A 12500-nucleotide genomic window follows, 5' to 3' on the forward strand; every position below is an offset into this window, starting at 1 on the left:
TCTTGGTGTGATAATGTGTGAATGTGACGCACAGGCACATTTGGGACTGTACAGTCTCACGTTTGAGAACGCATAGTCTCACGTTTTGTACAATCTTATGTTTGAGTGAGTACAGTCTCATGTTTGGGAGCGTACAGTCTCACTTGTTTATGTTGGCTAATATTAAACTACATTTAATCTGATCTGACACTCAGTTCCAGTCAGTGGTAATTCATTACTGAGAATTTTCTTGAGTTTCGATTAATCTGGATCCAGGAAATGAGACCACCTGGATTCACTTCCTGTCATTATCCGTCCAACACTAAAGGTGAATGAAGTTGATGGTGCATTTAAACAGAAACAGACAAGACACAAGGACCCTGACCCACAGAGGGAGAGGAACTGGTTATGTGGAACTGGAACTGGAGATGGAAGTGTGTGTGTGGTAAAAAGTCTTGGTCAGGATGTGTCTGTGCGTGTATGTGTGTGTGTGTGTGTGTGTGTATGTATATGTGTGTGTGTTTGTGTGTGTGTATATGTGTGTGTGTATGTATATGTGTGTGTGTGTGTGTTTGTGTGTGTGTGTGTGCTTGTGTGCTTGTGTGTGTGTGTGTATATATGTGTGTGTGTGTGTGTTTGTGTGTGTGTGCTTGTGTGTGTGTGTGTGTGTGTGTGTGTGTGTGTGCTTGTGTGTGTGTGTGCTTGTGTGTGTGTGTGTGTGTGTGTGTGGCAGAGAAAGAGAGAAAGAAAGGATGTGACAACAGGTTGTGGGTCTCTGTGTAGCTGTTTCTACATGCACTATATGAGAGGCTAAGTCACCGCTGGCCAGCAGGGGGCAGTGTTCCTGTGGGAATGGTGCCCACCCACCCCCACCCATGTGCCAGGCTTCTATCAGCTGACAGTCTGAACAAAAACAGCTCCAAATAATCCCTGGTTCCTTTTAAGAGCCGTCATAAATATTCAAGGCTCAGGCATCTGAGTGATGGGGACTTGGCCTGGGATGACAGCAGTGGAATCAGACCCAAGAAGCAACGTCACTCTGACACTACAGAGGGAAAAAACCCTCCACCCACCAATCACCAGACAGGACAGAGACTCTGCATTTAAATGAACACGTTTGGAAGCTGTGTGGATGAAATCTTCACGGGAATGCCATTGCCACTTATCTCCCAGCCAAACGCACAGGGCTATTGGAGTTTAACAAACCATGGTGAGATATAAACAAGTAAGCGAGGATCTAAACAAAGATGTGAAGTGGCGTGTTTGTGCATTTCTGCTCTTCCCCAAATCTCAACCCACCTGATTCACGTCAGCAGCTGATTCAGAGTGTTTCATGAGCTACGGCGGGTGTGTGTTAGCGGACAGCAAAACTGTGGAATCACCCACTTAACGGGCTAAAGGGAGCGGACAGCAAGCCCACCTCATCGGAGAGAAGAGAACAGCTGTGAGCGCATCAGGCAGCAGGGGGCGCGAGCATGAAGGCTGCTACTCACTGGACTGGGCCGTGCGGGCCTGGACAGGCCGGGTGAAAACTCCCACGCCCAGCTCTGATCGGGCCGCCAGCGTGAACTCATAGAGCGTGTCCGGCTTCAGGCCCTCGACAGCATAGGAACCGGCCGGGTCAAAGGTCACGTGGTTCTGTGAGAGAACGGGAAGAGAAGCAGAGGAGAAAATGAACAACACTCTCTCTCTTCTCACCCACGCACAGCTGTTTCAGAGATCGTGCGCTGTCATGTCATATAATGCGTGTGCATCGTGACATTCCGCTATGAGAAACAACACTGTGCTGACACTTCTATTAAGCGACTGCTTTAATATCTGTTATTATTAGCAGTCGTGCCAACACATTACCTTTATAACTGCACGTAAAGCAGTCAGACACTATAAAACCCACTGAACTAGAATGAATATGTTAAACTATGTTAAACTATTATCTCCACATCTGAAACTGTGTGAATACTGTGTGTGTGGGGGGGGGGGTTGATTTGGTTAGATTAGACCAAGATTAGATTAGATTATTATTTTTTCTAATAAAAACAGAAAGAGTCACAAAATAACAAACTGTTCAGACGTATTTCCGCTGTGGTTCCTTACACAATAACAAATACCATATTAGGAAAATACCATAATAAAACAATTATCAGAATACATTTGCTCCTGAAAACTAAAATAAGATTAAAAACACCCGACAGTGGGATCATTGTTCTATTTAAATGTTTGAAATTCTTTTATTTGAAAACGAACTCTTTGGTTTATCTTAGTCAAAACACATAATTCTCTGTGTTCTTAGCTTCCACCACTAAAACTAATGAAGTTCTGAACTCTTTTCCTTGTTCCAAATAAAACTGATTTGGCTTTTCCCAAATTAAGTGATCCACCTACTAACACTTAATGTTCTTCACTTTATGTGAATTCTACAACACTCTTCTCTTTACGAGAAAATAACGTGTTCTCATAGATTTTCTCAGTGGTTAAGGTGCTTGACTTGTAATCAGAAGGTTGCTGGTTCAAGTCCCACCACTGCCAAGTTGCCACTGTTGGGCCCCTGAGCAAGCCCATTAACCCTCAATTACTCAAGTTGTGTTTAGTCATAATTGTAAGTTGCTTTAGATAAGTGTCAGCTAAATGCTGTAAATGTACAAAAAGGATGTTATGGGTGGTGGTGTTAGTGTTGTTATGGACGGTGGTGTTGTGGATGGTGTTATTAGTGGTGTGTTATGGGTGGTGTTATGGGTGGTGGTGTTAGTGGTGTTATAAGTGGTGGTGTTGTGGGCGGTGGTTGTGGTGTGAGTGGTATAGGCGTTGGTGTTAGTGGTGTGTTATGGGTGGTGGTGCTGTGGGTGGAGTGTTGTGTGTTATGGGTGGTGGTACTGTGGGTGGAGTGTTGTGTGTTATGGGTGGTGGTGTTGTGGGTGGTGTTATTAATGGTCTGTTATGGGTGGTAGTGTTGGTGGTGTTATGGTTGGTGGTATTGTGGGTGGTGTTGTGGGTGTGAGTGTTGTGGGTGGTGGTGTTGCTACCTTTTTCCCTGAGCTAGTCTCCCAGTAGCTGAGCTCGTACTTGGTGATGTGGTCTTGAACAGGCCACAGCCACGTGAGCAGGATGCGCGTGTCCAGCTCCGCCTCTGCCTCAAAGTCAATGGGCTGGGAAGGAACTGCAGGGAACAGCACAGAGATTGGCACACAGGGAACTGTACTCAGATCAGCTCACAGGGAACAGCACACACAGATCAGCACACAGGGAACAGCACAAAGATCAGCACACAGGGAACTGTACTCAGATCAGCTCACAGGGAACAGCACACACAGATCAGCACACAGGGAACAGCACAAAGATCAGCACACAGGGAACTGTACTCAGATCAGCTCACAGGGAACAGCATACACAGATCAGCACACAGGGAACAGCACAGAGATCAGCACACAGGGAACTGTACTCAGATCAGCTCACAGGGAACAACATACACAGATCAGCACACAGGGAACAGCACAGAGATCAGCACACAGGGAACTGTACTCAGATCAGCTCACAGGGAACAACATACACAGATCAGCACACAGGGAACAGCACAGAGATCAGCACACACGGAACTGTACTCAGATCAGCTCACAGGGAACAGCATACACAGATCAGCACACAGGGAACAGCACAGAGATCAGCACACAGGGACCTGTACTCAGATCAGCACACACACTCACACACACACACCTCACACACACACACTCACCGCCTTGCTGTGTTTTGATCTGCAGCACGTCGGACGGCGGCCCGTCTCCCACAGACGTGAAGGCCAGCACCCTCAGGCTGTAGGTGACATTGGGCACCATACTGGAGATGGTGGTGAGGTGGCTGGAATCCGTGTTGTGCTTATGCCAGGTGCTGAGCGGGGCGTGCCCGTCGGCCGTGTAGTAGATGCGGTAGCCTCGCACGTGGCCGTTGGGCTCCTCCGGGGGCTCCCACTGTACCAGCATGGTGGTGGCGCTGAGCATGCGTGCATGCACACGCAGGGGCGGCGAGGATGGCGCCTGCTCACTCGTGCGCGTCTCCACTGAGCTGCTGGGCGGCCCGCGCCCGATGTTGTTCACAGCCATCACCTGGAACTCGTACTCGGAGTAGGGGCTGAGACCGCCGATGCTGTAGCGCGTGGATGCTACCCCGTCCACCTCCTGCTGACCCGCGTCGGAAGCCTTCGCCCGGTATTGGATCACGTAGTAGGAGACCGGCTCCGGGTTCCCTGAGTCCCACGTCAGGGTCACGCTGGTGGCCGTGGTCTCCGTGACGATGAGAGAGGTGGGGGGACGCGGCAGAGCTAGAGAACACACACCTGATTAGGTAATTGAACTCTTGGATTAAAAAGAATTAATATAGAAAGAAAATCTAAAAATATATAGATGAAGACACCCGGGCACAGACACCCCGTGAATATCAGTACAACATTAATGTCTGCAGTAATCATTTCTTTTTTACTTTATGGAACACATTTCACTCCATTCTTGTTTTATATTTTCTCTGTCAATCACCATGATTCAAAAACAGCTCTTTTTTCCATGCACCTGAATAAAGAAATCTTTTGATAAGATGTATTTAAATTATGCAAAAATTATAATCTGTGAGCCATTTTCCAGGCAGTTTAACCACAGCTGTCATGAGACATCTGAGCACAGGTCTTTGCTCGCTGTACAATCATCTGAGCTGTGACCGTGCGCTTGTACTGGGCCGGCGTTCGTCTTTTCTGAACTGCAATTGCCTCCATCTTGGCTCTGTGTAAGGGAGCGGTACTACCCAGCCTCAGGAGTGCCTCCGCTGGGATTATACTGCAGCATAAAGTGGCCAGATGAGAGAGAGCATCGGAGCAGTGTGGGAAAGGCCGGCGGCTTCGTGTTGCTTTACGGAGCATAAATGCGCTACAGGGAAATCAAGCTGCGTCCAAATCCCACAATGCATTCTGTTTCCCTCTGAAACACTTGAAGGGTCTCAGAGTGACAGCTACACAGAGGAACACACTTCAGCCGTATGCACACACACCGACACTGTGCAGTGGAGAGTTCAGTGCTACGCCTAGTTCAACACATCACACCCTCCAGTGCCATTCAGTTCTCTCACCTAACGACAGTGCGGATCAAAACTCTCACTGAGACTCAGTTCATGAAATTGATGCAATTAATAATTGATAATTGCAGATGAAGACTGTTGACAGTAAAATGGATATGAATAATCTCAATCACTCACTCACCCACTCATTCACCAAATCGCTCACCCATTCACTCACTCACTCACCCACTCACTCACATTTCTGAGCTGATGAAAGACTGGTGAGCTGATGCAGTGTTTGGTAGGGGCTGGTGGGGAACCCCACACTCCCACCACTGTTTTAACGAGACCTCCTGCAGCAGCTGCAGGACCAGCATGAGAACCAGAACCGTGACCATCCCTGCGTTCTGCCGCAGACGAGTGACCGCTCGCCTGCCCAGACATACGCAGTCTGCCACGCACGTGTGTGTGAAGCATCACTGTGTCCCGCCTGCCCGCCTCAGTACGTCTGCGTCTGTGACGGTGACATCACTCTGGGCAACAAGACCCTGTGGCACTGTAAGGTACCTGCACTACTGTAACGGTACCAGGGAGGTCTTGCCTGGACAGCAGCGGTGGGAAAATGATAAGGTTATGTGAGCTGTTAGTATGAAAGAATGGATGAAACAACTAATGAAGAAATCAGTTAATGAATGTATGCGTGAATGAGAACAATTACAAATTCCTGATTGGCCATTTGTCTGCTTTGTATGTTCCCACTGCTCTACTCGGACTTTACCGGTACGGTGATCTGGGACAGACAGACGGACTCTTACCCTTTACGGTGATCTGGGCGGTGGTCTCGATCATGCCCAGAGAGGAGATGGCCACGCAGGTGTAGTTGGCAGACTGACGGATGTTGGTGAGCTCCAGCACGTTCCTGCCGATGGGCATCTCCTCCTCCTTGGTGAGCTCCACCTCGCCCGTCGTCCACTTGACGTAGGGCATGGGCGCGCCCACGGCCACGCACGTGAGGTTGATGCCACCTCCTGGCATCACCTCGTGGTTAGTGGGCGGGATAGAGAAGCGCGGGGGTACTCTTCGCACTGCCATAGGAGGAGAAGGAACGGGGGCGGAGTGAGAGACCCAGAGATGGTGGGGTGGAAGCAACTGGAGAGACGGGAAACACGAAATACAGCCCTACGGAGACAGGCGTGGTTCTGGATGTGTGGACACCGTTTCACGTGTTTCACAGAGGGACGGTTTCCAAGATGGACAGAGTTTCCAAGATGGACAGAGTTTCTAAGAGGGACAGAGTTTCTAAGATGGACAGAGTTTCTAAGAGGGACAGAGTTTCTAAGAGGGACAGTTTCTAAGAGGGACAGAGTTTCTAAGATGGACAGAGTTTCCAAGATGGACAGAGTTTCTAAGAGGGACAGTTTCTAAGAGGGACAGAGTTTCTAAGATGGACAGAGTTTCCAAGATGGACAGAGTTTCTAAGAGGGACAGTTTCTAAGATGGACAGAGTTTCCAAGATGGACAGTTTCCAAGATGGACAGAGTTTCTAAGAGGGACAGAGTTTCTAAGATGGACAGAGTTTCCAAGAGGGACAGTTTCTAAGAGGGACAGAGTTTCTAAGAGGGACAGAGTTTCTAAGATGGACAGAGTTTCCAAGATGGACAGAGTTTCTAAGAGGGACAGTTTCTAAGAGGGACAGAGTTTCTAAGATGGACAGAGTTTCCAAGATGGACAGAGTTTCTAAGAGGGACAGTTTCTAAGAGGGACAGAGTTTCTAAGATGGACAGAGTTTCCAAGATGGACAGAGTTTCTAAGAGGGACAGTTTCTAAGATGGACAGAGTTTCCAAGATGGACAGAGTTTCTAAGAGGGACAGAGTTTCTAAGATGGACAGAGTTTCCAAGATGGACAGAGTTTCTAAGAGGGACAGAGTTTCTAAGATGGACAGAGTTTCCAAGATGGACAGAGTTTCTAAGAGGGACAGAGTTTCCAAGATGGACAGAGTTTCCAAGATGTACAGAGTTTCTAAGAGGGACAGAGTTTCTAAGATGGACAGTTTCTAAGAGGGACAGAGTTTCTAAGATGGACAGTTTCCAAGATGGACAGAGTTTCTAAGAGGGACAGAGTTTCTAAGATGGACAGAGTTTCCAAGATGGACAGAGTTTCTAAGAGGGACAGAGTTTCTAAGATGGACAGTTTCTAAGAGGGACAGAGTTTCTAAGGAATTTCACACTTGTGTTACGCCCACGTGACGACACTACTTGGTGAGCGGTGAACTGTGTGCAGACGTTAGAGTGGAAGTGTGTTGGTAAAGAGACTGATTTCCGGTGGTAGTTCTCTGTCAGTGTTTGTCATGTGGTACCCTCCCAGAACTTACTGCTCCATTGACACTGCCTAAACTGTCCAACCAGACGCTCTGACTGAAAACATCAGAGGTTGTGCACTAAGTCAGGATTAGCATGACTTAAGCCCCAGTGTTCAGCGGGCTGTGCAGCGTGTTCAGACGCCCCCCCACGCAGGTCCGTCTCACTCTGCACACCTGGTGACCTACGAGCCGCCCTAATTACCCTGTCCAGCACCGCGCCCCTGGGCTAGCACGGCCACTGCTCTCTCGCTCTCCCTCTTTCTGTCTCTTTGCTTTCTCGAACTCCTGGCTCATATTTCAGTCATGTAATATGAGGTCAGACACCAAGGAGCTCGCAGGCAAACACAGCCTTAAAATGAACTTGTCTTCTTGTTTTGTTGGTTTTGGAGCATTTTTCTTTTTCTGAGTACACAGAAAATGCTCCTCCAGTTCAACCCTTTGGTTTCATGACATCTCATTCAACACTCCTGATCTGACACACCTAATTCAACACATCTGATTCAATAGCCCTGATTTGACACACCTAATTCAACACATATGATTCAACACCCCTGATTTAATGCATCAATTATCAAGTTAAGTCAAGCTAAAGCTGACAGTTGGTCTGTCTACAATGCCGACAGCCTCACTGATAACCTTGTAGCTAGGATTTTAAAAATATATAATCTATCTTTATATAAATGTATAATCTATCTATTTATATAAATGTATAATCTGTCTTTATATAAATGTATAGTCTATCTCTTTATGTAAATGTATAATCTATCTCTTTATTTAAATGTATAGTCTATCTTATCTCTTTATATAAATGTATAGTCTATCTCTTTATGTAAATGTATAATCTATCTCTTTATGTAAATGTATAATCTATCTCAACCATTTCACTACGAGTTATACTGTGTATGACTATGTATGTGACAAATAAACCAAACTTGAAACTACTCTCGAAAATCTTCCTCTGTTCTTCTGGAGTCTCCTAAGGTAGCAGGACAGAAATGTTGATCCACTTTGAATGTCACTTTGTGTGAAACGTAAACAGGAAACACACAGAGCTTTGTGAGAAACCTTTAAAACCAACATGCCTCCAGGCCGCTGTCTCGTCTACCTGGATGTCTGTCAGGGTGGGATGGACATGGCTACTCTTATCACCACAAAGCATGCAAAAAAACACCTTCAGGAGATTCAACACAGACGTTTGAAGCCCGAAGTTTCCACAACATATTCCGAAGGAGTTCATATTGGATTTTTTTCCTTTTCGATGGGTTTGCGCTCCCAGGAGTCATTTAGCTTCTAAAATGTTCCTGTTCTTTCATCTGTTCTCTCAGTCTATTTTTGCCATAGTCTCATTGTCTAGTGTTGATCCTGGCCACGCCCCCCAAATAAGCAGGTCGAGTTTTTCAGCCTACTGAACCCTCCTTTAATTCCCGCCTTAACTGCGAAACCCCGCCTTAACTACTAAACCCCACCTTAACTGCTAAACTCCACCTTAACTACTAAACCCTGCCTTAACTACCTGGCCTGTAGCTTCAAGACTATGACCGAGCCCGTGGACAGTGCTAGCTCAGTTGTTAAGGTCCTTGACTTGTAATTGGAAGGTTGCTGCCAAGTTGCCACTGTTGGGCTGCTGAGCAAGACCCTTAACCCTCAACTTGTACTCAGTCAGATGTATAAGTTGCTTTAAATAAAAGCATCAGCTAAATGTAAAATGATATCATTAACAGTCTGCCAAATACTCCTTTATGATTGGCTAGAAGTTGTCTGCTATTTTCCTGTATCATATCACCAGCACACGTTAATAATGCTAGCATATGCAAATGTGGGATTGGCGGAATTGCAACGACATCTAAATAAAATGACAATAAGCTTAGTATTTACATATCATCCGCTTAGCAAAACATAAATAAAGCCCTTTGATTTTTGAGACGATGCACAGCAGGCACATTGCGAGCGAGGTAATCGCCATGGGAACGTCTCCGTATCGTCAAATAACATTCTGTCCTTGGCTCCCAAGGCATCTGATTTTCCTGATGCGGGCATGGAGTCGTTGACGTGTTATTTGCTTATTCTATGGCAATGAAATAGATATTTTTATATAGATATACATATTAGAATGAAGAGAAATAGATATTTTAGGTGAGAAGTTTCTAGAAAAGATCGATGGCACTGATGGATGTGGTGGGTGCATAACACCTGAGGATAGTGATGGCCTGGCCATCACTGACTCAGATACACCAACTCAAGGAGACTCCTGAGTGATTCCTGAATATTTTCATATGCTAATGTTGTTATTTTACACATGTTTACGTGTCAAACTATTGGGGATTAGAGGAAGGAAAATACACATTACTGTATTACACACAGGTTACACTGCAATGATGAAATATGGGTAAATAATTATTTCACAAATGAAAGTAAAAAAAGCTTTCACTTTGTGCTTTTGGGTGTGTGTGTGGTTTCAGGATTCTGATGGCAGAAGCTAACAGACTGAGCTGTGATTTATAGCAGGAGGGCTCCCCCTAACAGAGGCTAGCAGACCGAGAACATCTGGAGAGAGCTCGCCAGACTCCGGGACCCTGTCACCCTCTCTGTGTTTGTGTGCGGTCGACCGAACGTTTCTCACAGAAATCCCTATAGACAGATGTCTCCCGTGGGTTCGTCGGGAATAAAAATACACTGGAAAATTCCTCAATAGCCTTCTCTCTTCCAAAACTTGACTGAACTTTAGCAGATCATATCCTCAACCATGTCTTCAGCCCAGGCGCTGAGCCTGCTACACGGATACTAAACAGCGTGGGAGGGGAGGCCATTCGGAATTCTCCATGATTATGTGGTTCGTGTGCTGCGTAGACGTCACGAGATGACAGCGTCACTCTCTCTGCTGAGCATTTAGCTGTCAAACAGCAGAGTGGGCCAGACATCGCACAACCTTTTCTCCAAAAATATGACCATGCAGGACCAAAGAAAACTCTTCAGAGTGAGATCTGGGACGGTAAATATCACTCAGACAGGACGTTCAGTGGCTGGACAGATTGTACAGGCTCCTGTCTGCTCTCCACCACATAACAATTTGTTCCCTTCTTCCTTCATGTTGTCTAACTTTGCTTTAAGGCAGTCAGTGTGTGTGTGTGTGTGTGTGCGCGTGTGTGTGTGCGTGTGTGTGTGTGTGTGTGTGTGTGTGTGTGTGTTTAGGGAACATTATTTTACCCATCAGCCTGAAAGGTTGACCCACACCCAGGCTGAGGCTGGTTTGTGTGGATATAGAAGCTAAGACATGACAGTGGTGACGTGAGTCTGAGACCTGAGGGAGGTGACGTGAGTCTGAGACCTGAGGGAGGTGACGTGAGTCTGAGACCTGAGGGAGGTGACGTGAGTCTGAGGATGGTGACGTGAGTCTGAGACTGAAGGTGGTGGTGTGAGTCTTGACACAGAGTTACAATTATCAGGCAACACAGTCAGTGTGTTAGACTGAGAGAGTCAGTGAATCAGTGTGTTAGAGAACATAGGCTGACACAGAGTCAGTGAATCAGTGTGTTAGAGAACAGAGTCAGTGAATCAGTGTGTTAGAGAACACAGGCTGACACAGAGTCAGTGAATCAGTGTGTTAGAGAACACAGGCTGACACAGAGTCAGTGAATCAGTGTGTTAGAGAACAGGCTGACACAGAGTCAGTGAATTAGTGTGTTAGAGAACACAGGCTGACAGAGTCAGTGAATCAGTGTGTTAGAGAACATATGCTGACACAGAGTTAGTGAATCAGTGTGTTAGAGAACACAGAGTCAGTGTATCAGTGTGTTAGAGAACATAGGTTGACACAGTCAGTGAATCAGTGTGTTAGAGAACACAGAGTCAGTGAATCAGTGTGTTAGAGAACACAGGCGGACACAGAGTCAGTGATTCAGTGTGTTAGAGAACACAGGCTGACACAGAGTCAGTGATTCAGCGTCTTAGAGAACACAGGCGGACACAGAGTCAGTGAATCAGTGTGTTAGAGAACACAGGCCAGGCTGACACAGAGTCAGTGAATCAGTGTGTTAGAGAACACAGGCTGACAGAGTCAGTGAATCAGTGTGTTAGAGAACACAGGCTGACACAGAGTCAGTGTGCCACTGGTGCACTGGTTACCAGCAGGGAGAGAGGGAGAGACCACGTTAGTCATCATACACACACAGGAAGGCATGTTACCATGGACATGGAGGATGTTCAATCTGATGAGTTTAACTGATGTGGAGCGAATGGTAGGGTGGTGCGTTGGTCCAGGAAACTCCTGTGCGGGACAGAAGCAGGACTGGCACACAGCCCCTCCTGGACTTACCCACAGATCCTGCTCTGTTAGCGGAGCGATGGAAATACAGCTAGACACAAACTGAGTGTAGCAGGCATGCCACGGCGTGTGGGGAGGGGCACGGTCCATATGTGATTCACACACACACACACACACACACACACACACACACACACACACACACACACTTTTCCTCAAGCCGTATCGAGCGCTAGTGCAAGCATGTAGGCAGCAATGCAGAAACCATCAGAGCATGCATCTGTGAACCATGTACAAACAAAACAACAAATAAATAAATAAACAAAACAAAACCATCCATTAACGCAGATGCAGGGAATCCAATTCTGGCTCTGGCACGATCGATGCAAATGAAACCCTGATTTGCCAAACGTAGCATCGATCAGAGAGGCCCTTCTCAACTAGCAACCCTATTAACCCTTACAAAGACAGACAGATTAGAGACCTGAGGTGTGTCTCCAGGGGGTGTGTCTCCGGGGGTGTGTCTACTGTCTGACTGCAGTTCACAGAGTCTATGATGAAAGCTGGAAACACCAGCACATCAGTGATCTAGCTGTTGTGACTGGTGTAACAACCTGCTCACCTCACACACAGCAAAATAAATCAGTTCTGACATGCGTGACATACCGTCGTCTGTCAGCGGCGTGAGGGATGAAAATGTCTGAGTAAGTTATTATGCAACACACCAGCTCTAACTGATCCAACATCAGAACCTGCATATCTAGAAATCTCACTGCCTATTAAAACCTGGAAAGCTGAGTACAGTCAGCTTTACAAGAGTGAACATGAAACCTCGGCCCCCCATTGGCGGGCTCAATATCTGTGGTCT

At 46.7% G+C, this 12500-nt stretch overlaps 1 protein-coding gene across 1 annotated transcript in view; it reads right to left on the reverse strand.

Annotated features, from left to right (window-relative positions):
* Window positions 1–12500, reverse strand: part of ptprfa (protein tyrosine phosphatase receptor type Fa) — a 155517-nt gene that overhangs the window by 47066 nt on the left and 95951 nt on the right. Inside the window, 4 exon segments of the mRNA XM_035523924.1 lie at window positions 1473–1617; window positions 3000–3133; window positions 3707–4288; window positions 5826–6095. Coding sequence (XP_035379817.1) covers window positions 1473–1617; window positions 3000–3133; window positions 3707–4288; window positions 5826–6095 — 1131 coding nt within the window.

This window comes from Electrophorus electricus, chromosome 3, assembly GCF_013358815.1.
Source record: "Electrophorus electricus isolate fEleEle1 chromosome 3, fEleEle1.pri, whole genome shotgun sequence".
Lineage (NCBI taxonomy): Eukaryota > Metazoa > Chordata > Actinopteri > Gymnotiformes > Gymnotidae > Electrophorus > Electrophorus electricus.